At 45.1% G+C, this 25,352-nt stretch overlaps 3 protein-coding genes across 4 annotated transcripts in view; all 3 read left to right on the top strand.

The window, feature by feature from the left end:
• pigg (phosphatidylinositol glycan anchor biosynthesis class G) overlaps positions 1 to 10,644 on the top strand; it is a 38,695-nt gene extending 28,051 nt beyond the window's left edge. Inside the window, exons 12-13 of the mRNA XM_052073517.1 lie at positions 1,277 to 1,440; positions 10,213 to 10,644. Of these exons, the coding sequence (XP_051929477.1) occupies positions 1,277 to 1,440; positions 10,213 to 10,435 (387 nt within the window). The 3' untranslated portion in view covers positions 10,436 to 10,644. The remainder of the gene's footprint in view (positions 1 to 1,276; positions 1,441 to 10,212) is intronic.
• Positions 1 to 25,352, top strand: part of LOC127607743 (uncharacterized) — a 207,336-nt gene that overhangs the window by 72,239 nt on the left and 109,745 nt on the right. The gene's annotated exons all lie outside the window — the stretch shown is intronic.
• The window catches only part of guf1 (GTP binding elongation factor GUF1), a 105,394-nt gene that overhangs the window by 41,102 nt on the left and 38,940 nt on the right, over positions 1 to 25,352 (top strand).

Here is a 25,352-nt window from a genome sequence, read left to right as displayed (position 1 = left end):
TAATCATGTGAAGTATTTGTTCAGCAACTACCAAGTGTATCAAGTATGTGGGAAAATGTGTTCTGTTTTGAAAAAAAAGTCTTAGTTAACCTTTAAAGGGTACGTTTCACTCAAAACTGTACATCACCAAAACAACACCATAGCCACAATTATCTGGTGGCAGTATCGGTCACATGCGTTGGCCTGTTTTTTGTCAAGGTCAACTGGGAATTTAGTCGAGGTAAAGCAACACAACGAAAGATTACTACTGTAAGTTCAATTTCTCTACTACAGTTTGCAATCCACACAAAAAAGATGGTGCCTGAACAACAACAATCCCCCAGCTCGCCAAAATAGTTGTATTTGATGATTGAGCATACTCATTTTAAAACTGTTCCTCCGAAAGCTGCTTGGGATTTTCCTGACCTCGCTTATTGCACAAAAAAACACAAGGGGAATGTCGGAAATATTCCAAGCAAGCCAATATCACGAGTATCATTACATGCGCGGGTCGTATAAAGACTTTAACTCCCTAGGGTAATATTTGGCTTGCTTGATCTTTTAGACTGATGAACATTTAGGCTTTTGCTCCTTAAAAAAAAAAATAATAATAATCTTGAGGAATGAGCAAGATTGTACAAATGTGTAGGGGCCTATGAAGATGGAATTCCGCTGCAACTGAGCAACCGTCTGTAGAAAATATGAATCACCACAGTGATGGGAAAAGTGGGCATACTTGATTCTCTTACAACAGTGACTCATAATAAAATCTCAAGTCACGATTTTGTTTTTTTGTTTGTTTTTTGTTTTTGGATCCACATAACAATCAACCAGAAGAATTTCTCTCAAGGCTGTCAAGAGTGTGTTGTCATGTGAAAAGTCCGCTTTCTGCAGAGTAGTTCGCAGTGTGATTGTTCATTTCTTACAAGTAATGTCATCACGAAGAACACACCACCGTTTTTGCAAGATCACGGAGACATTTTAGCATGCCAACAAGTTGATTCATGCTGCTCTTCAACCTGCTTCCTGCCTATCTTGACTTATCCTGCCCATCTGTATAAAACTGAGAGTCCAGCATCTTTATTGTTGTCATGAGCACTTCTTTGAAAGAGCTTTTTGTGATGTCGCAGGCGGCAAACACAAGCCCAGTGGACTCTCATGTCCATGGAACCAACTTTTAACAAAGCGCCTACAAAGCGTTAACCACTGTTTTTTTTTTTGTGCTCGTCATTTCTGTTTGGCAAATGTTGCTTCTTTTTTTTGTAATGCTACAATAAATTGTCGCCTGTTCTTGCAGGGTAATTCCAACAGCATTTCAACTGTGGACATCTCAGTCTGGTTTGTTGGTTTCGACAACTACGTAGAAGCTCCTGCCATCTTCTTGACGGCCCTCAGTACGTATGCTGGGCCACTGCTTTGGGCTTGCCACCTTGTTTGTTACCTCAGCTCCGACAGAAATAGGTGAGTTGCCCACTACTTTTGTGTTCTATATGGCATTGTGTAGTGGAACATCACAAACATGTAGCAGATTGTGCTTGCCGCTATTTTATGTTCAAACTCTTCGAGGCTCTGCAGTGCAGTATGTGTTGTGTGTGTTATTTTACATTTTTTGTGCCCTAAAGGGACAACTTGATTCGTGATTCACCGACTACATCAGCAGACTTTGATTCTTGTTCCCAGAGCTTGGTTAACAGTTTTATTTGAGTCAGGCTAAAATTTAGCATGTTTTTACAGTACCTTAAATCGCAACATGGCCGTTTCTTGCATTGCAGTGAGAATACAACTTTTAGTCAAAGGGCAATAAACCGTTTCATTTGATCAGATTTGTTTGTATTTACCAACAATCAGCTTTGAGAGTGCACAGAGCCAATTGGATCACTTCAACCATTGCGTATCATTTGAATGACCGTCAGACTTCATTCCAAATTACCACCAGGTGCAATATATTCTCAAGAAAATTGATGTCAAAAATTGGGGAGGGTTGAATAAAATTTATTGAAAATGAGCTCACAGGAACTTTATTTTTAAATGAGACATCATGTACTGTATTTTCCGCATCATAAGGTGCACCTAAAAGCATTCAATTTTCTCAAAAGCCGACAGTGTGTTTTTTAATCCGATGCGCCTAATATATGGATCAATATTGCGATATGATGATTTTATGATGTAGTATTTTAAATGTTTTGTAAAGCGCTTTGTTACAGCTGTAGCGATAGTGCAAATACTATATAAATAAAGCTGCATTGTATTGTATTCCATTTAGCATAGCTTCAGCAGATTACGTGGGACAGGAGATGTGAGCCAATCTCTTTTTGTCAGCTTCGTGTTTTATCTGTTGTGTTATTTTGTTATTTTGACTTCAAGATGGCACCTCGAGAGTGGCTGCCTTTCCAGCAGCTCCTATATTTTGTTCTTCTACTTCTTCCTTTCATAACTTTACTGCTGTGAATTGGGAATTTCTCCATTGCGAGACTAATAAAGGTTTTCTTTTCTTATCTATTGGATGCATAACGCAACCCCAGCCACTATTGTAGCTTGTATTCTACGGGCCTTATAATGTGGTGTATATGTGAAAACTTACATAAAAATGTAATATATTCATATTTTTTTCACTTCCACTGCATTAAATCTTTTCAACAACTTCAGACCTAACCATAGAAATAAAATTTTTCATTATTTCTTTTTACCCCTGATTTTTTTCAGTGAGAAAAACACAAAATATGCCATATTTTCAAAAATAAGATGTGAAGTGCAATATTTGGGATGAGCTTATTACAGCTTTGATGAGGTCAATATTTGATACCAAACTTGATTTTGGGGCATTTTTATTTTTGGCGTAATGCAAGTTTTCCCCCAAAACATACACCTGTTGGGTTAATTCCCAAAATAGGAACCTTCATAAAAGTGTCCTAAAATGTAACTTTTAAAGATGTTTTGTTTTTTTTCGCTTTCACTGCATCCAATCTTTTCAACCACTTCAGGCCTAACCATACTCCCCTAAAAGAGACCAGCTATTCATCAATGCATATATCTCTCCCTGGGTTGAACAGCTTGGAGAGGCGGCTGCTCCACCTAGTCCAGAAATCTTTGTTTAGGGCAAGCTTGTCCCTCCTAAGTAGGCCCGCAGCTCCTGCACACTCAACTCCTTCCAGGCATTGACTGACCTCTTCCCCTGCAGGTTTGTGAAATGCAGGCTATACTGTAGGATTTCCTCTGAAAAAAAAGTTCAAATGCATTTTCAGGAGTAGTTATCCTTGCCAGTGCAAAATAAGTTGGTCCTGGAGTTGGGATAGGCAGGGGAAAGAATGGCAGGACTTCCTCATGAGTTGGGGACCACCGGATTTTCCCATTTCGCGAAATCCATGGAGAAGTGTCTTCCATTCTCTCTTCCTCCTCTTCCTCCTCCTACTCTGAGCTGCCTGGCAGGTACTCCTCTTCTGATCCTTCCTCCGAATCAGAATCATCTTTATTGGCCAAGTATGTACAACACACAAGGAATTTGTCTCCGGTATAACACGCTGCACTAGTATCATCGTAAACAACAAAATCATTGAACCATTTTAGAGTAACCAGTAGTTTTGTAGCACCATTTTGTGGTGCAAGAAGAGTGACTACGTCAGTGACTGTTTAAGGAGTTAATGGCTAGAGGGAAGAAGCTGTTTAAGTGTCTACTGGATTTGGTGCGCATGGATCTGTAGCGTCTGCCTGAGGGGAGTGGCTGAAAAAGGTGGTGGGCAACGTGCGGGAGATCCAGGAGGATTTTCCGTGCCCTTGTCTTGATTCTTGCAGTGTGCAAGTCCTCAAGAGTGGGTAGGGCGGTGCCAACGATTTTTTCCGCTGTCCTACCTGTCCGTTGAAGTCGGATTTTGTCCTTTTTTTGTGGCGGCCCCAAACCAAACCGTGATGGAAGAACACAGGATTGATTCGATGACTGCCGTGTAGAACTGTCTTAGCTCCTCCTGTGGCAGGCCATGCTTCCTCAGCAGCCTCAGGAAGTACATCCGCTGCCGGGCCCTTTTCAGGATGGAGATGGTGTTGACTTCCCACTTCATGTCCTGGGAGACTGTGATTCCCAGGAACTTGAAGGTCTTGACGGTTGACACAGGGCAGTTGGATAGTGTGAGGGGCAACTGTGGAGAAGAATCTTTCCTGAAGTCCACGATCATCTCTACAGTCTTGAGTGTGTTCAGCCCGAGGTTGTGTCGGCTGCACCAGAGCTCCAGCTGCTCCACTTGTTTGCGGTACGCAGACTCGTCGCCGTCTTTGATGAGACCGATGACCGTGGTGTCGTCTGCGAACTTTATGAGTTTGACAGCTGGATCTGTTGAGGTGCAGTCGTTTGTGTAGAGAGAGAAGAGCAGTGGCGAGAGGACACATCCCTGTGGGGCTCCAGTGCTGGTGGTGCGTATTGATGATGTTGTTGCTCCCAGTCTCACCTGTTGTGTCCGTCCCGTCAGGAAGCTGAGGATCCACTGGCAGGTCGTAGGGGACACACCGAGGTGGAGTAGTTTGGGGGTGAGGAGTTCCGGGATGATGGTGTTGAACGCAGAGCTGAAATCCACAAACAGAATCCTTGCGTAGGTCCCTGTGCTGTCGAGGTGCTTGAGGGTGTAGTGCAGACCTATGTTGACTGCGTCTTCCACAGACCTGTTTGCCCGGTAGGCAAACTGGAGAGGGTCCAGCAGGGGTCCAGTGACGTTCTTTAGGTGGTTCAGCACAAGGCGTTCAAAGGACTTCATGACCACAGACGTCAGGGCGACAGGCCTATATTCGTTCAGTTCCGATGTTGCTGATTTCTTGGGAACTGGGATGATGGTAGACTGTTTGAAGCAGGATGGGACCTCACACAGCTCCAGGGATCTGTTGAAGATTTGTGTGAAGACCGGAGCCAGCTGATCAGCGCAGACTTTCAGGCACTTTGTCGGGCCCTGGAGCTTTCTTGATCTTTTGCTGCTTGAAGAGCCGTCTCACGTCCTGTTCGTGGATCTGTAGTGGAGAAAAAGAGGGTGGGGGGGGGTAGGTAGAGTGGTTTCTGGTAGAGGTGGGTGTGTGTGGGAAATGGGGGTGTCCTTTTCAAATCGACAAGAAAAGCTGCAAACACGGAGCCTGTGATCATCGATTTCTCACCATACCCACGTGCGCACACACGCATGCGCGCTGCCACTGGACCACATTCACAACACTCTTTTAGATCAATACACAATATAGGGGAGATGGTTTAAAAATTTGTTCCGGAGCAAATGCTCGTTTGCGAAGCAGCACCGATGTAAATTTGAATGTGTGAACGCAACTGGGTTAAATTTGCTCCAGAGCAAATGCTTGTGAAGAGTACGTACGGCGAAAATGCGTTGCTTTCGTGCTCTGTCGGACTTTCCTCATGTGTTTGTTTAATAACGACACAAGACTTGGCTGGTAACATCTATCCTTTTGTAGGAGAATGGACTGTCTGCGTAGTTTGCATAGTTTGTTCCTTTGTTGTGTGTTCACAACCCTCCGCCCCCCATATAATTTATTTTGTGATTTCCTCTGTTGATTTTCTGTTTGGCGCATTACGTGTTTGTTTTTCTGAGTGTCATTGAAGTCATCGTTGATTTACTTTTTCGGGGGCGGTCACTCTCGAGCAGAAGGCACGGAGACCGAGGAGGAGAAGGACGTTCCCGTCCAGTAGTCGCTTGTGTTGTGTATACGTTTTAAAAAGAACCAACACGACAGCTCATTTGCTTTCTAGCGTTTTGCTCCGCTGCAGAAACTGCCGTGTGAACGCAAGTGGGGCTGCACCGGCGCTGTGCCGGTACTGACACGCTCAGCGGCTTTGTACGTGTGAACGCTCCACACAATTTGCTGCGGTGCAAAATATATCGCAACAAAATACATCGGTGCAGCGCCGGAGCATATGTGTGCCGTGTGAACACCCCACATGACCGTTTTTATAGTGGTCAGCTTTTTTATTGCCATGCATTTTGCAAGGTAAGAGAAGCAGGCCTCGATTGAAAACATACAGTATATGATTTGGATCAGCTGCCCCTGATGATTTTGTAGGGTCATTCAACCTAAAATATATTTTGCCCCAAATTTTGAAGGTAAAAACTTAGATTTAAAAGTTATTCGTGGAAAAAGTGATTTAAATCAGAATTACAGTCCATCAAAAATATGTGGTTATAATGGCATTCAATGTACCCAAAATGGGAATTAACCTAACAGGTGTAGGCATACATTCATATCTCCTATTCTATATGCTTTGCAGTAGAAGTTCAAATGGAATTTGAAAGCTAATCCAAAAAAAACTAATCCTGGCCAAGTTTCATTATATTAGCCTTTAGACTGACTGATATATTGAGAATCAAAAACATAAAAAAGGCAAAATGTGCACGTTTTGGCACCAATGATGATGTTCAAACTGTGCATTAGATGACAGGGTCTTACGATATTATTGAATATACTATTTGGAAAACATCTGCTACCTCAGTTTTGATGAACGCTTTGGCCCACTATGCTAGTCTATTTTAATGTTGGTTATTATGGTGTTACTTTGAGCGGCAAGTATTTTTGAGGTGGCCCTTGAACAAGAAAAAAAATCGCCCTTTGAACCACTACCCTAAAACATGTTTTCAAGACGTATTAAAATGAATGAATAATAATTAGAATTTTTGTTCCACATTGAAAATAACTGTCACCACGGTGTCATATCCCTGACCACGTATCTATTGCCAGAAACGCAAATGTTAAATCATGCAGGGATGAAAGCTTGCGCACATCAGCCTAGCCTTGCTTTTACTCATTAATTTAGGGAAGCACGAGGGAATCTCACAAGGCATAATTAAATAAATTCAAATGCAGCGCTCTCACATTGATCTGTTTCACTGGGCGTCTGTACAACCGGGCAAGCAGAGCCTAAATTACATTTAGTCTAACTGCACAATTGATTTGCCAAGCGGCTGCGTTAAAGCCTCCTCACAACACGCGTTGTGGCTCTCCCTGGGGAGTCGTTAGGATGTTGTTTAGTCGGCCCATCGCTTTCATGTTGTGGCCCCTAATGAATGCAGCACCCGCTGTATGCCTGTTTCACGATGCCGCTTGCAGCTATGTGTGACTTTCAATGTAGCTCGTTAACTGTTCACGATGCAGGACATAATCTGCCCTTGTTAGATTGTCAAGGCATATAAATGTCCAAGTTTCCTTGTACAGAAAGGCATACCAGTCAGTCTGACTTGACAGTATAATATTAGTAAAATGATCTGTGAAAAAAAAATGTTCCCTCTCTGGTCCCATCTTGTACCTCTAAAATGATTTTTAAGGAATCACAACACCCGTGCAAGAATCCCCTGTGCAAGTACTAATGCGGAATGCTTTGCGCTCCGCTAGCATGAAACATTCTCTCTAGCTTTGTGCTATGACTGGCTACCTAAACACATTTTGCAGCCACTCCTCTAAATCACTAATAATCACCTCCATGGCGGTGAATAAACTACACTTCTGGCAAGCGCCGTAATCCCAAAAGGAGTACGAGGAGTAATTATCGGGAAGCACTGATATGATTTGTAATGCAATTTAATGCAACATAAAGTTTCATCACATTATTCGATCAATACATTGAATAAGCAAAAAAGAAAAATTGCTTCTAAAAACATTTGATCATGACAGCGAAAATCCCTCTTCCCTTATCGCGGGTTTGCTCGAAATATGCTCCAAGCACGCATTGCTTCACTTCGACCATTCAGAAATTCGGAGTGTTGCTCTTATATGCCGTTCCGTTATGCGGAGTGCCCCAAAGAAGGAGTGCCAGAGCTCAGTGCATCAGGCAGTACATATGGAAACAGTTCAAGCACAAGCTGATAATTAGTGTATAACATAGGTGTCACGTTTATTCAATTTGACACAAGGAAGCACAAGGAGGAGACAGGAGACTCAATTCTGGTACCAGGAGGGAACGAGGAGAAGCGTTCGGTTTCAGTTCTCGGCACGTCACCAGAATGATCTCCCCCTTCACCCCCTCATTTATTGGGAAATCTACTACATAGGTGTGTCCAACCTAAAGGGTGGGGGCACTTGTTTGACGATGTGTGTGTATGTGAGTGTAAATTACGTACATGTGTGCAATTGTTACAAAAACATTATGTCGCAGCTGGTGTTGATGGCTCCATTCACTGTCCCGTCTTAACCCTTATCTCTTCCCAACCACGTCCTCGGATAGGTGGTTGCGTCCCTAAACTTCCACACAGTGCACCAAGCATTCTTGATTATAAATGTGAGTGTATAATCGATAAAAAGCATTATAGATGTGAGTACATTGTGATTAATATATAAAATTATTAAGAAGCATTATATCTTTACTAAAAGCATAAGCGTTCTTCATTGCGAGCATAATCAACCAAACAATCACTCAATATCAATATAACATTAATGATAAGCAAATGTATTATTCCTAAAAATAATCAACCTATCAATGGGCTATGTTTGGGAAATTATTATTATTATCTCTTTGAACACACACATACACACACGCACACACACACAGTTGGTGTGAGGTCAGAGGTCAGAGCATCAGCGTGAATTTCCGAACACACCCTGTGTTGACAGGGAGCAAACGAGTTATGGACGAACACAACTTCGGCTTCTAACTCCGGGAAATCTTTTCTTTTTCATTTAAAATGGCTTACCTTAACTAGAATCCCACATCGCGTTGTGGCCGAAAGTAGAATCCAAGTCTTCTTCAACTTCTTTTTCTACTGCTTTTGCTACATCTGCTTTATTTTGGGAGTCGGCATATACTTTTATTGCATTGCCACTATCTTCGGGCCACCGGTGATAATACACTTTCAGTTTTTGCCGACCTCCAAAAGAAGTTTACGTGATTAGGGAATGGGATTTCTGGGGCCAGTACGAACTATGTCGCACCTGAGTATAAATCCATCCAAATGATGAAAAAAAGTGTGACTTGTAGTTCAAAAGATATGGTAAGTTTCTCGAGAGAAAGTAATACATACAGTAGCTACACAGTAAAGTCCAATAATAAAATCTCAAATATTTTGAATTTATGCAATTGCCCGCTGTAGTTGAGACCGCATATCAGAAATACGAATGGCGACCAAATAACATCCATATCATCGTAACACAGTTTTACTGGCTTTCTGTTGAAATTTCTCCCTCCAAACTGGACTCCTTCCCATGTCTCCTACTTCATCTGCATTTCTTCCCTCCCTCTCTTTGGAATCTGCTCGAAGTTCCCTCCTCCTTACCTGGCACTTATGCCTGATCAAATCTCCTCGTTTACACACCAGTGCACATTGTCTCAAGCAAGAAGACTGATTAATCATCTTTTTTTTTTTTTTAATCACCTTAGTGCATTTTTGCTCCTGGCCGGCAGGCTGATAAACTTCATAATCACTTTTGGTCCAAGATCTTTGTAACTATGAAAATGGTTGCTGTGTCGTGCCTGTTATAGAATCACTACATGTTTTTTTTACCCCAAGAAACAATGTAACTCGGCTATCGTATGCTATGCCAGTCGATGAGATGTGGCAGGTTTTGTTTTGTAATTTATAGTGGCTAGTCTCACAATATGAAAAGATTGGGAATCCTCACAGATGAAATAAGTTTTATTTATGTATTTATTCATTTTGGTTTCGCCACGATGGGTTTTTACATACCAACTGTTTCAATGCTGATCAGTAAAACTAATGCACTAATATGATCTTTCAAAAACAAAATATGTGTGGTAATTTATTATTGCGTGACTACACACAGGACATAGAAAATATAGGTTGTATTTTGCTGCACCGGATCCAGATTGATGCATACAGGTCAGCATCGGGTGCTTTTATTTCATGTCGACCGACAAGCAACATTATCAACACTTGCACAATAGAATTGGTGTCCAATTTCCTCGAGATGTATTAAATGTTCTTCCCTAAAAACTTTAATCACATTCACTTTTCACACTGCCGTGTAGATATCAATTAAACATTTTGTTACGGCTAAGTGTGAGTTTGAATTTGCCCTCGAGGCAACATAATGAGTACAATGAATTCAATTTAAAATTAAGCTAGTCGGGCAAGGTGCCGTTGTCCTTGGATTTAAGCTTAAGACTAAGCTTGGACAATGGGCCACATGCTGTGTCACCAAGTCTTGAGAGACAAATGCTAAGTTTCCAGAACAGTAACTTGCGGTTACATTGCCATTTTCATCCTGTTGACTTCAGCGTTCCCTCGTCTGATGATGCATTTTACTCCGCAGGAGTCCCGTCGCAATGGACCACGGCTGTTACTGTTTGGCTCTGCTCAGGTCGGTGCCGGCGGCAGCCTATATTGTTCTAGTGACTGTCCTGCGCTACCATCTCTTCATATGGAGCGTTTTCTCTCCCAAATTACTCTATGAGGCCATGCACCTGCTGCTCACTGCCGGCGTCTGTCTCATCTTCAACACCGTGGAGCAAAGCCGCACCTCTTCAGCAGCTTAGGGCAGCTGAGCAAGTGAGAGAGTTTGTGTTGACTTTGCGAAGAGAAATAAAAAAATGAGATGATGTGAAAATGTTTTGGGAAGATTGATCTCAGGGACTCCTAAGACGGCTCCTAAACTGATGTTTGGCTCCATCGGACTCAAAGGCAACTCAATGGAAGTTGCCTGAGAAGTCACAAAATTCCGTTTTCTGATTGAGGAAGTTGAAAATAATGCTGTACCGATATTATTTTAAGTTATTATGACACACGATTGCTCCTTTTATTATTATTATTGATAATTATAATCATTCATCATATCCTTGCACTTTTTGGACCGTTTTGGGGAAGTGCACCCTTTGAAAGGACTCTACTGTGTGGCAAAATCTAAAAAGTTCGAATCAACTATACCAGTGGTTCTTAACCGTGTTAGCGGTATCGAACCCAACCAGTTCATATGCACGTTCACCGAACCCTTCGTTAGTCAAAAATATGTATATTTTTTAAATAAATTCAAGACATAAAAAACACATATTTATTAAAAATAGAAAAAAGTCAAATAAAATCTCATGGTCTAAGTAGATCCATCCATCCATTTTCCAAACCGCTTGATCCTCACAAGGGTGTCGTGGGGGGTGGTGGACCCTATCCCAGCAGTCATTGGGCAGTAGGCGGGGGACACCCTGAATCAGTTGCCAGCCAATCGCAGGGCACACAGAGACAAACAACCATCCACGCCCACACTCACACCTAGGGACAATTTAGAGCGTCCAATCAGCCTGCCATGCATGTTTTTGGAATGTGGGAGGAAACCAGAGCACCCAGAGAAAAACCACGCAGGCCCGGGGAGAACATGCAAACTCCACACAGGGAGGCCGGAGCTGGAATCGAACCCGGTGCCTCTGCACTGTGAAGCCGACGTGCTAACCACTGGACTACCGGGCCGCCCGGTCTAAGTAGAGTTTTTTTAAAATTGTATGACGTACTATCACACCGGTCACACGGTGACTACTGAGCAAACTAAATTTCCCGCAGCACTGATTGGACAAGCAACGTCATGTGATCATCTGCAGCCAGTGATGGCCAAACGGGTGTGTCATAACTAATTGAGATGTTGAGTCGGGTGTGTCTTAACCTCCATGGCAGAGGCTCCGTCGAACCCCTGAGACCGATTCACCGAACCCCTGGGGTTCAATCGAACCCAGCTTAAGAACCACTGAAATACACATTTGTAACACTTGATATGCCATGTATGGAGAAAGACTGTTGGACTTGACATTTTTTTTTCCAAGGTGTAAAAAAGACAATGAAAATTGTGATTTATATATATACTGTATATTTCCATTGCAATATTGAGGATAAGGGCAATTAATAATTCAGCGCTATAATCACCAGTGGCTTCTGTCAGTTCTGACCATAAAAAAACACAATCGTTTTGTTTTCATGTCAGACACTTTGAGACACAGATGCATCCATGCTGGTTGTTACATGATTGTACTCACTGATAACGATAGTGATAAACTGGGGTGAAAGATTTGGTTGGCCGAAGCGAGACCAAAGTGCAACTCGACACCTCTGGGGACAAAGTTGAACCTGCAATGCCGCCTCCCAACTTGTCACTCAGCTAGATTAGTCTGGCTGCCGTGTGACACTTTCTCACCTGTGGCCAAGATTACTGACAGTTCCCAAAATGCCACTAGCGCTGGGAGTAAAAAAAATAATAAATCATATACAGTACATGGAGCCAATGCTGGTTGTAAATTCAGAGTTCTGCGTTACAGCATCTGTCGTCACTGACAATTGAATTTCACTGTTCTCAAAAAGCGGAAGGGCATTCATTTAAAAAAAAATTTTTACTATTATTATGATTTGAATCTTTATTATTATTGGTTTTCTGTGGTGTAAAACTGCCGTGCACCATTCAAAGTGCAAGAGTTTCTCATATTTTTACACTGAATAACATTATCTTTGTAAGAACATTTGCTTCATTTTGTAGTAGCTACCCAATCTTCTGTGTCTGTGTGTATGTTAGCTCTTGTAATCCTGCTCAATTTGAATTATTTCTGTATTTTATCTTTTCTGTCAAGTTCGGAATCTTAACGTCTAATAAAAAGTCAACAATTGATGCATTTTTTTTGTTCTGTGTTGAGTTGAGTTGGTTTTCATCATTGAATAAACGATCTTCCACAAATCAAGGTTGTGTGACTGTTGCTGGAAACTCTCAAGACAGAGATTTAAAAAACATTTTAATGTTTTTTTTCCATGTACTTGTCAGTGATGAGTAACCTTCGAAATTATTTTGAGTGGAAGCCAACTGCTGCAAAATAGCTCTCGAATATTCTTTCTGACGAATCAATCTTTTAGCACTTTGTTATCAGACACACTGATTTTTAACATCTTAACCGATTTTTAAAACGCAACACACACAACACATGATACGAACAGCCAAAGTTGAAATGACCATATTGGAATGGAAACTCTTTTTCAGTGGATTAATTTTCACCAAAATTTGCAGGGTATGGGGACGGAGCCCAGCTGTCTGTAGATCCCACAGATAGCATAGCGTTTTTCTCCCAAATTTGCCAAGGCCTGACAAAATGAAGCTCCTCCACTCACTCAACAATTCCTTGGCCCCACGATGGCGCCAAAGCATCTATCCATCCATTTTCCGAACCGCTTGATCCTCACTAGGGTCGCGGGGGGTGCTGTAGCCTATCCCAGCAGTCTTCAAGCAGGAGGTGGGGGACACCCTGAACCGGTTGCCAGCCAATCGCAGGGCACACAGAGATGAACAACCATCCACACTCACACCTAGGGACAATTTAGAGTGGCCAATCAGAGCTGCTATGGATGTTTTTGGAAGGGGGGAGGAAACTGGTGTACCCAGAGAAAATCTACACAGGTGCAGGGAGAACATGCAAACTCCACACAGGAAGGCCGCAGCCAGGATCAAACTCACAACCTCTGAACTGTGAGGTCAACACGCTAACCACTGGACCACCGGGCCGCCCGGAGCCAAAGCAATACTTTTTCATTTAGACATGGCTTTGACTTGATCCCACAGCAGTGAATTGATTTTCAGTAAATAATAGGATGAGTTTCCACCCCAAAACCATTTGTGGATACATTAAATGTATTCCATATTTTCTGAGTGGTGATTACAGCGTAGGGAGTACGCGAATGATTCTTAAGAGTTAAGGGTTTGCTTTCATAAATATTGAACAGCTTGTATCCTTTACAACTGACTTCAACTTACGGTATTAAACTGGACACTTTACACATCTGGTTAAAATCGGAAATCATTTGAACGAGATTTGACCGTAATTAGTCTAGGAAATTACAATATGTCAATATTGCTTTACCCAGTATATGTTGCAATATTTGTAATGTGTCTATCATGCTTCCCTACCTATTCAGTCACTTTCCAAGATGTTTAAACTATTGTAGGAAAACAAAATGGATTACCCCTTTGACCGGGCTGTCTGTGGAGGTGTTGCCTTGCCAGCAGATAATGACGTTTTAATGATCTCCCAAAGACCAGAATAATCACTCGGGCTCTCCAAGGAGCTTCTGTGGTGTTCCCTTTGCTACTAAAAGATGAATGCTCTGCTTCTTTTTTCCACAGGATGAACTCAAACTCGCTAAATAATCATCGGAGGTGAGCTAGAACCAAGCCGTACGAGCCCTTGGATGGTTGTGAACAAACATGGCTAGAGACTGCATTTCCATCAAAGTAATTGTGCGTTCATACAAGCAGTACTGCATGAAAACTGTTTCATACATCCGGCAGCACTGTTTCCACACCTGTACCGACTGTACATGAGGAAAATCCCCCCCAAAGGTGTTGAATACAGTACTGGAATAATGATTGTCTTGTATCAATCGTTTACTTAAAGAGCAATGCGAACCAGTTTATTGAACATGTGCCTGGGAGTGAAGTTGTGCTTGCAAGTTGCAGGATGGAGTTTTTCTCGTGAGAACGACCTTACCTCAGCCGCACTGATGCTTCAGGAGTTGTCTGCTTAAATGGCCGATGGCGACAGGCCAAAGAGGTTATTACAAGTTTTCCAGCTGGCTCCACTGCACATGCTGCTGATGAACGCCCAATTCACTGGTGGGGCCACAGACTGTGCCAATGCTTCCCTTTTGCCTCCCCGCACTGCATCTCTGGCTCGCTGTTCGTTCCAAGAAAGTGGATGCTGTCTTTTGACAATTTTGGGGTCTGCATACATTTACTACAGTATGTTAATTTACAATTTAATGGTGTGATTTGGGGTTCAAATTGAACTTTGTCCCTGGGGCGCTTTCCTCGCATGTCACTGAGGCGGCACCCACAAGGTTACGCCTCTGCTAGTCCTTCAACGCAACTCCTCGATCACTTGATCTGTTTTCATTTGTAATAACACTGTTCGCCACTAGATAGCAGATGTCACTTATTAGCTTCACCTGTTTATCTCCATTAGAGAAGAATCACATTGAGGTGCTGTCGTTTGACTCTGTGGCATTTTAGAGTCATTCACATTAGAACTAAATGGCGATTTGATGGAGCCACTGCTTGTTCTCTCTCCAAAAAATGATGAGTTTGTAATTTTTTAAAAATGTCTTTAAACAGGGTATTTCGATATGGTGGATTTGACCTATCACGGGGATTGATCTGGAATGTAATCCCCATGACTGTACTCCATTTTGAGATTTTTATCTGATCCAGACCGCTCTGTACCAGATGAAGTTTTTGCAAACACTGTGCCATGGAGATATCTTAACTTTGAGCCTGAGCCAACTTTGACTGGAAGGGAAGGGGAACTGGCCAAATGTTGCCCAATTATCCGCTATGTTCCCCATTTGCTTATTCAACAGATAGCACATCGAGTTACTGAAAAATGATTTTGATTTATAAATCAAAATATGATAAACATTTACACTACAGTAAACAAATCCTCACTAAAAGGAATTTCCAAATACAAATTGTCAGCGTTTCCCCCAATAGATATTCGCCAATAGAGATGTGCAGGATGAAGCTTGGGCATCAGCAATAAAACCCATTTTGGTCAGCATGCGTCCATTGTTTGGCTTTTAAAAACCATTTAAGTAAGCTCTCTTCACGTTGCAGCAGGATGCCACACAGACAAATGGATGCATTTCTAATAAAAGCCTTTTAGGGACATTGATTTTCTTTCTATAAGCACAGGCAGCAGTTTCCCCCCCTTTTGACAGACACTCAAAATATTGGGATATGCTCTTGTCTGCGATCCATTAGAAGAAGATACCTGTAGGTTCGCTCAGTTTTGAGAGCTATTAAGTATCAGTTTTGGTCAGCACTTCTCAGTATCACGCAGAGCAAATTCGTCCACGAGAATTAACATTCAATTAAATGTATACCTCTGAAAGAGACAGTTATGTCTTAGCAATGCTTTACAGTGTTCAACACACCGACGGGATTACACTCTTACACACGCACACACAGACACACACACACACTGATGTACAAAGTGGCTCCCGGATCGCCAAAGACACTTTTGATGTCACTTTTCTCAGCCCTCCACTGCAACATTTCAACATTCATCATTCTTCCAAAATTCTGCAGCGCCATCACTTGTGCGGAGACGCTCATCAGACGCCTCAGAGTGAGACGTTGGGAGTTGCAAATCAGCGATTTGCTACCTTGTGTGACCAGAGCTAGAGACTCATTACACTAATGCAGCTATACAATCCAACTAAAGATCCCTCACGCGGAGAATGGCCTCTTGGGCCCGGAGAACACTGATTTTATGATAATAGGCTAAGTGTGTGTGTGTGTGTGTGTGTGTGTGTGTGTGTGTGTGTGTGTGTGTGTGTGTGTGTGTGTGTGTGTGTGTGTACACGCACGCACGCGCGTGTTTGTGCAAACTTTTGCAATGACATTAGCAACTAAATCTCAGCACCTACTCAGCTAAGTAATAACAAATTCACTTTGTGCCTTAGTGCCCAGATGGTGTGTAACTACACGTACTTTAGTTGTGCGGTTCAACTTTGTGACACCAAATTTGACTTCACAATAAAGCATGCTCACTTTTGGAGCTGGAATTAATAAACCGGTTGATCGAGTACGCTCAATATTCTCATCGAGGCTCCAAGGCTTCCAATGAAATCACATTGGCACTGGCTAGCAGTTAATCTATAGCACACAGTTGTCGTAATTACATGCTGTAAATTCAAATAAATGAATGCAGTATATTATATTTTGGCAGCAGAATTAGATCGCATGAATATTTGAACGCAAATAGATGGCCATCGTGTTGAAGCCAAACAACAGCAAACATTGTTGCAGCTGCTGATCAATCTTAGAAACTGGAATAGCAGGCCTTTGTTCGTACGTCAGACACATTTAAAAGTCGTTACGCTATGTAAAAGATGGGGTTCATCATGATACCTTTCGTGGTTGGGTGCGTGCCTCCTCCAACTTGGAGCATAAAGCGAGTGTTACACACTAACAAGTCCTAACCAAGCCTTGTTGCATAAGTGATGAAGCCAGCTCAAATGAGAGGCGAAATGTTTTTCAAAATAACCAGAGCAGTCCTGTTGCCATTGATTCATTGTCCTGAGAATGAATGGCAATACAGTATTCGAGTTGGAAGCCCTGGAGGGAAAAAAATCCTGGCGCTGGGGCTGTGGCCATTTTGCAACTAAAATAGTGGGCGGACGTGCTGCATGGATGTGAAAAGCTAAAAAAAAAAAAAAAAGAATAATAATTATATTTCACAGGACGAACTGAGAGCAAATGATAACAGCCTGGTGGTTGGAAATCCCACATTGTGGCGCCATTTTGTAATGCAGTCAGAGATGATGCAAATTTGAAAGAAGAGTCAAACAAAATATTTCAAGATCAGCCTAGATTTTGCTGAAGTTTACCAAATCTTCATTTCTCATTAATCCTGGTTTTTACGCCTACCAATGCCAATACTGTAGGTTTACTTGATAATCTACAGTTTTGGGCTTGGGAAATTCATTAGTTAGATTTTTTTTTTAATTGAGTTTGTCAACACGTTGAGGGACTGGTACTCTGTACAATAGTTTTGTGTAATCCATTGCTGGCTTTCTCTCTCTCTCTCTCATATATTATTTTAATTGTGTTCAACGTCTTACAAATAATTAAGTGCCAGTAATGCTACGAAAACATGCCTAGAAAGTGTTTATAGGGTATCTCTACATTGTGGATTTCCCTTTTTGCAGGGATGGTGTGCAACATAATCTTGCGATGTAGCGGGTGTTACTGTATTGTTATTCCCAATTCTATATTTTCCATTCCTTTGACTTTTTCCACCTGGTAGATTCCATGACAATAAAAGAAAATCTTTTGAGGTTTCTTGACACGACTCTCCCATCATCAAATAATGGATCAATATTGAGAAAAAGTGAACACAGTCTTCCCAAGTGAAACCTTTCTGCTGACAGCGGCTCATTTCTGAGTCCTTTGTTGCGAACGGCCCAAAATACACACTTTTTTTTTTTTTAATTTTATCATCATTTTCCGGCGTGCTTCCCCTGAATTATCTCCCCAAGGAGCCCTTTTATCATCTGATAAGTTATTAAGACAATTCCTGAGATGGAGCTGTTTTATATATAGTGAGAAGAACAGATGCTTCGTTCATTTTGTTGTATCCAGCATTCATTTGTGAATCACCAAAAAGCAAACGCGTCATTGTTGCACAGTTAGGAGTAAAAAGGAAAAGTATTATGTCATCATGCCAACTATGTACTTTAAGTTCCCTGTCAAAGCACCGAAAGAATTTTTAATTCCTTTTGAAAATAAAAACACATTTTTTGTTGAGCTCATACACTCGTTAGAAAGAGTCCACACCCCCTATTTTGTATTCTAAATAAAGTTCAGACATTCTAGTGGAGACTTCCTTCCTTTTTTTTTTTAACTGTATTGGGAAATGTTCATAATTCCACCTTGACAAAGGCCTTGCAATTCCATCTGATGAAAACCAGCATAATTGATTTCTATATTTTAAAGTGTGTTAAATTATCATTTGAACATGATTTCAGGATGGTATTGTCACGATTCGGTTTAGGGACCAAAAGGTGACACTGTAGAGCTCCCCTGGCAGCTGCACACCTGTTGGTCATAGGTAATCAGGCCTATAAAAGGACTCCTGCCCGCACACTCAGTGTCGGGTCATTGTTGCTTTTGCTACTGTCATGTTTGTTTAAGTCATGTTTTGGTTGTTATGTTTTATCTTCAGTCATGATTTTTGTTTGCTACTTTGGACTTTGTTTGCTTAGGATTTAGTTTTCTGTGTTTTATCAATACACATCTTCAAATACACCCTGCTCCTCTCTCCTGCCTGCTTTTTGGGGTCCACCACCACACTGTCACGCTGCATGGCGGTGTCATCATGAGGCCTCATGAGGCGTGTCGACACAATAACACTGTGTTGATACTGTACCAATACTGTGTCGCTGACCACTACCACCTGCTGGACCTGCAAAATCCCCGCTGCCAACCCACTTGACAGACTGAACAAACTGATTTGATGATGACGTGTATACAATGCACTACCTCACTCTACCCAATGACTGGTACTGAATGAGTTAAAAGCTCAGTGTAGCCACAAGCGCCATTGTTTATGTATTTGTTTATGCTTTTTATATTGGCTATACTGTTCAGATTACATGTCTTTTTTTATATAGTGTAGCTGCTATCCTTTCTTAGCTGTGTGTATTTAATGCACAGCATGTTTACATGCATGTATGCACTGAGGATTGAGAGGAACAAATTTCATCTATGCTGCATGTCATACATAAAGCATATTTGACAATAAAGATGACATTGACCCTTGACAATATCATTCACATCCATGCATTCATATTGTATCATTCAATGTGTTTCAATAATGTGAAATTCATGTGAATGAGGATGCTTGTGGGCTTTGTCTTCACAATTTTTGATTTAGAAAAATAAGATGCAGTGTTTTAAATTTCAGTCTGTTGCATTTAATGCATGCTATTTCCTCTGCTGTGGAGAAGACACACACACAATGGAATAAGACATGTCAAAAATCCGAGAGGCACTTGGTGAGACGAGGAGATTTTAATGAATACCTTATTCTCCAAAAGGAGATCAAAATGGCTCTACGCGGCGGACAATTTGTATTTGTCCGGAAGCTGCTCCATAATATGCACGTACTGTAGCAACGTCACTCGACTCGAGTGAAGCGCGTCACTACGTCCTTGTGTAGACTATCGGGGGCTTAACGAAATCACCATAAAGAATAAATATCCACTTCCGCTATTAGATTCTGCGTTTGCCCCTCTCCAATCTGCAACCATCTTCACTAAACCGGATCTACGTAGCGCCTGCCATTTAGTCCGCATACGGGAGGAGGATGAATGGAAAACTGCACTCAAGACCCCATTGGGACATTTTGAGTATCTAGTCATGCCCTTTGGGTTGACCAACGCCCCCGCTGTTTTTCAGAGTCTTATTAATGACGTGTTGAGAGATTTATTGAATGTATTTTGCTTTGTGTACCTGGACGACATATTGATTTTTTCTCGTATGCCCCAAGAGCACCAACGCCACGTCAGGCTCGTCTTGCAGCGTCTCTTGGAGAATCGACTTTTCGTTAAAGCAGAGAAATGCGAGTTTCATGTGGAGTCAGTTTCGTTTCTTGGTTTTGTCATAGAGAAGGGTCAGCTGAGAGCTGATTCCGCCAAGACTAAGGCGGTGGTAGAGTGGCCTACACCCACCACTAGGAAACAGGTACAACGTTTCTTGGGTTTCGCCAATTTCTACCGACGATTCATCAGGAACTATAGCCAGAGAGCCCTTCCATTAACCCGGTTGACATCAATCAAGGTCCCCTATAGGTGGGACTCGGATGCTGACAATGCGTTTTGCGAATTAAAGAAAGCTTTCTCTAACCCCCCTGTTTTTCAACATCCTAACCCCGAAGTTCCTTTTGTGGTAGAGGTGGACGCTTCCGAGACTGGAGTGGGGGCGGTATTGTCGCAGCGTTCCACAGTCGACCAGAGACTCCACCCTTGCGCCTTCTTCTCTCGTCATCTCAGTCCCGCGGAAACCAACTATGATGTGGGAAATCGTGAATTACTGGCCGTCGTTTCAGCTCTACAAGAATGGAGGCACTGGCTCGAGGGGACTAAGGAACCCTTCACCGTGTACACCGACCACAAGAACCTCGCATACATTCGCTCTGCCAAGAGACTGAACTCACGTCAAGCCCGGTGGGCCCTACTACTTACGCGCTACAACTTTACACTCACCTATTGTCCAGGGTCCAAGAACATAAAACCAGATGCCCTATCGCGTATCCATGACCCCGCTGAGAGGAGCAGCGAACCAGGGAGCATTCTTCCGGACCACTGCATCTTGGGGGCACTGAGGTGAGAGATTGAGCGTAAGGTCCAAGAGGCCCAAGACCGATCCCAAGCCCCGGCTGGCTGTCCTGCTGGTAAACTCTTTGTACTCCCACCTCTGCGTTCAGAGGTGTTGCAGTGGGGGCACTCGTCAAAGGTGGCTTGCCATCCTGGGATGAATCGGACCCGGCATCTTGTCTCTCAGCGGTTTTGGTGGCCGGAGCTGCGGAAGGACGTTCTGGATTTTGTCAAGGCCTGCTCCACCTGTGCCTGTAGTAAGGCCTCTAACCAGCCTCCGGCAGGGTTGCTTCAACCCCTTCCCGTTCCACCTCGACCCTGGTCCCACATCTCCATGGACTTTGTCACTGGCCTCCCTCCTTCCCGGGGAAAGTCCGTTATTCTTACCATTGTGGACCGCTTCTCTAAATCTGCTCATTTTGTTCCCTTGTCAAAGTTACCGTCTGCCCTGGAGACCGCTGACCTTCTTGTTCGCCATGTCTTCCGGCTCCATGGGATTCCAGTGGACATTGTGTCGGACCGGGGTCCCCAATTTGTCTCCAGGGTGTGGAAGCGGTTCTGTCTAGCCCTGGGAGCCACGGCAAGTCTCTCGTCGGGCTACCACCCACAATCCAACGGACAGACTGAGCGCATGAACCAGGACCTGGAGGCGGCGCTGCGTTGCGTGTGTTTCCATCGTCCCTCATCATGGTCTGTTCACCTGCCCTGGGTAGAATATGCCCATAACACTGTCGTCTCGTCAGCCACAGGTCGGTCTCCTTTCATGTCTGCCTATGGCTATCAGCCGCCGCTTTTTCCATCACAAGAAGGGCAGGTGGAGGTCCCGTCAGTGCAGCGTCATCTGAGACGGGCTCATCGCAAGTGGAAAGAGACCAGGGCCGCGTTGTCTCGCACCGCCTCCAGGAACCAGATGATCGCAGATCGTCGTCGTCACCCGGCGCCAGCCTATCAGGTGGGCCAGGAGGTGTGGCTGTCGACGAGGGATCTGCGTCTGGCCGGCACTTCGAGCAAGTTGGGGCCCCACTTCACGGGACCGTTCGTGGTGGACTCGATCATCAGCCCCGTCTCCGTCAAGCTCCGGTTGCCGCCCACCATGAAGGTCCACCCAGTCTTCCACGTCTCCCTGCTTAAGCCGGTGGCCACCAGTCCCTTGGCTCCGCCTCCCACCTCGCCTCCTCCACGGATTATCGATGGTGACCCGGTGTACAAATTTTGGACTCTAGGTGCAGTGGGAAGGGGTTCCAGTACCTGGTCGACTGGGAGGGCTACGGCCCCGAGGATCGGCAATGGGTCCCCCGCTCCTGGATCTTGGACCCGTCCCTTCTCCGCGCTTTCCACGCTGCGCACCCATCGAAGCCGGGTGGTCCGCCAGGAGGCGTCCGTTGGGGGGGGGGGGGGGTACTGTCACGGTTATGTTGCAGTCTGGCCAGCAGGTGGCATTAGCGGACTTCTGTGCACACCTGCTGTGCCCTCCGATATGCACATGTCGCTGGAGTATTGAATTTCGCCTTGCTACTTCCTTGCTCATTGACTGCTATTGCTACAGACCTCGTCGTGTTTCGCTTTTTGAACTCTCGTGCTCATCCATCCATCCATCATCTACCGCTTATCCGGGGCCGGGTCGCGGGGGCAACAGCTTTAGCAGGGATGCCCAGACTTCCTTCTCCCTAGCTACTTCGTCCAGCTCTCCCCGGGGGATCCCGAGTCGTTCCCAGGCAAACAGGGTGACATAGTCTCTCCAGCGTGTCCTGGGTCTTCCTCGGGGTCTCCTCCCGGTGGGGCATGACTGGAACACCTCACCGGGGAGGCGCTCAGGAGGCATCCGAATCAGATGCCCAAGCCACCTCATCTGGCTCCTCTCGATATGGAGGAGAAGCGGCTCGACTCTGAGCCCCTCCCGGATGACCGAGCTTCTCACCTTATCTCTAAGGGAGAGCCCGGACACCCTGCAGAGAAAACTCATTTCGGCCGCTTGTAACCGGGATCTCGTTCTTTCGGTCACAACCCATAGCTCGTGACCATAGATGAGGATTGGAACGTAGATCGACCGGTAAATTGAGAGCTTCGCCCTTTGGCTCAGCTCCTTCTTCACCACGACAGACCGATACAACGCCGGCATCACAGCAGACGCTGCACCAATCCGCCTGTCGATCTCCCGCTCCCTTCTGCCCCCACTGGTGAACAAGACCCCAAGATACTTGAACTCCTCCACTTGGGGCAAGATCTCCTCCCCGACCCGCAGGGGGCACTCCACCCTTTTTCGACTGAGGACCATGGTTTCAGATTTGGAGGTGCTGATCTTCATCCCAACCGCTTCACACTCGGCTGCGAAACGCTCCAGTGAGAATTGGAGAGCCCCGTTTGAAGGAGCCAACAGCACCCCATCATCCGCAAAAAGCAGGGATGCAATACTGAGGCCCTCAAAACGGACCCCCTCAACGCTTCGGCTGCGCCTAGAAATTCTGTCCATAAAGGTTATGAACAGAATTGGCGACAAAGGGCAGCCTTGGCGGAGTCCTACCCCCACTGGAAACAATTCCGACTTACTGCCGGCAATGCGAACCAAACTCTGGCATCGGTGGTATAGTGACCGAACAGCCCGTATCAGGGGGTTCGGTACCCCATGCCCTCGAATCACCCCCCACAGAACTCCCCGAGGGACACGGTCAAACGCCTTCTCCAAGTCCACAAAACACATGTAGACTGGTTGGGCAAATTCCCACATACCCTCGAGGACCCTGCTAAGGGTGTAGAGCTGGTCCACTGTTCCACGGCCGGGACGAAAACCACACTGCTCCTCCTCAATCTGAGGCTCGACTTCCTGACGGACCCTCCTCTCCAGCACCCCTGAATAGACCTTACCAGGGAGACTGAGGAGTGTGATCCCTCTATAGTTGGAACACACCCTCCGGTCCCCCTTTTTAAAAAGAGGGACTACCACCCCGGTCTGCCAATCCAGAGGCACTCTCCCTGTTGACCACGCGATGTTGCAGAGGCGTGTCAACCAGGACAGCCCCACAACATCCAGAGCCCTGAGGAACTCCGGGCGGATCTCATCCACCCCTGGGGCCTTGCCACCGAGGAGCTTTTTAACCACATCGGTGACTTCAGCCACAGAGATAGGAGAGCCCACCTCAGAGTCCCCGGGCTCTGCTTCCTCCAAGGAAGACGTGTTGGTGGAGTTGAGGAGGTCTTCGAAGTACTCTGCCCACCGGTTCACAACGTCAGCAGCGCCCCATCCCCACTGTACACAGTGTTAGTTGTGCACTGCTTCCCCCTCCTGAGACGTCGGATGGTGGACCAGAATTTCCTTGAAGCCGTCCGGAAGTCGGCTTCCATGGCCTCACAAAACTCTTCCCACGCTCTGGTTTTTGCCTCGGCGACCACCGAAGCTGCGTTCCACTTGGCCAGTCGATACCCGTCAGCTGCCTCTGGGGTCCCACAGGCCATAAAGGCTCGATAGGACTCCTTCTTCAGCTTGACGGCATCCTTTACTGCTGGTTCCCACCAGCGAGTACGGGGGTTGCCGCCACGACAGGCACCAACCACCTTACGGCCACAACTCAGATTGGCCGCCTCAACAATAGAGGCACGGAACATGGTCCACTCGGCTCAATGTCCCCCGCCTCCCCCGGAACATGGGAAAAGCTCTGTCGAAGGTGGGAGTTGAAACTCTTTCTGACAGGGGATTCCGCCAGATGCTCCCAACAAACCCTCACAATACGTTTGGGTCTGCCAGGACGGACCGGCATCTTCCCCCACCATCGGAGCCTACTCACCACCAGGTGGTGATCAGTTGACAGCTCCGCCCCTCTCTTCACCCGAGTGTCCAGAACATGCGGCCGCAAATCCGATGATACAACTACAAAGTCGATCATCGAACTGCGGCCTAGGGTGTCCTGGTGCCAAGTGCACATATGGACACCCTTATGTTTGAACAAGGTGTTCGTTATGGACAATCCGTGGCGAGCACAGAAGTCCAATAACAAAACACCACTCGAGTTCTGATCGGGGGGGCCGTTCCTCCCAATCACGCCCCTCCAGGTCTCACTATCGTTGCCCACGTGAGCATTGAAGTCCCCCAGCAGAACAAGGGAGTCCCCAGCAGGAGTACTCTCCAGCACTCCCTCCAAGGACTCCAAAAAGGGTGGGTATGCTGAGCTGCTGTTTGGTGCATATGCACAAACAACAGTCAGGACCCGTCCCCCCACCCGCAGGCGGAGGGATGCAACCCTCTCGTCCACCGGTGTGAACCCCAATGTACAGGCACTGAGCCGGGGGGCAATGAGTATGCCCACACCTGCTCTGTGCCTCTCACCGTGAGCAACTCCAGAGTGGAAGAGAGTCCAACCCCTCTCGAGAGAACTGGTACCAGAACCCAGGGTGTGTGTGGAGGCAAGTCCGACTATATCCAGTCAGAAATTCTCTGCCTCACACACCAGCTCGGGCTCCTTCCCTGCCAGAGAGGTGACATTCCATGTCCCAAGAGCTAGCTTCTGCAGCCGAGGATCGGACCGCCAGGGTCCCCGCCTTTGGCTGCCGCCCAGCTCACATTGCACCTGA

The sequence above is a fragment of the Hippocampus zosterae genome, chromosome 1 (assembly GCF_025434085.1).
Source record: "Hippocampus zosterae strain Florida chromosome 1, ASM2543408v3, whole genome shotgun sequence".
Lineage (NCBI taxonomy): Eukaryota > Metazoa > Chordata > Actinopteri > Syngnathiformes > Syngnathidae > Hippocampus > Hippocampus zosterae.
This window is presented reverse-complemented; position numbering and strand designations above follow the sequence as displayed.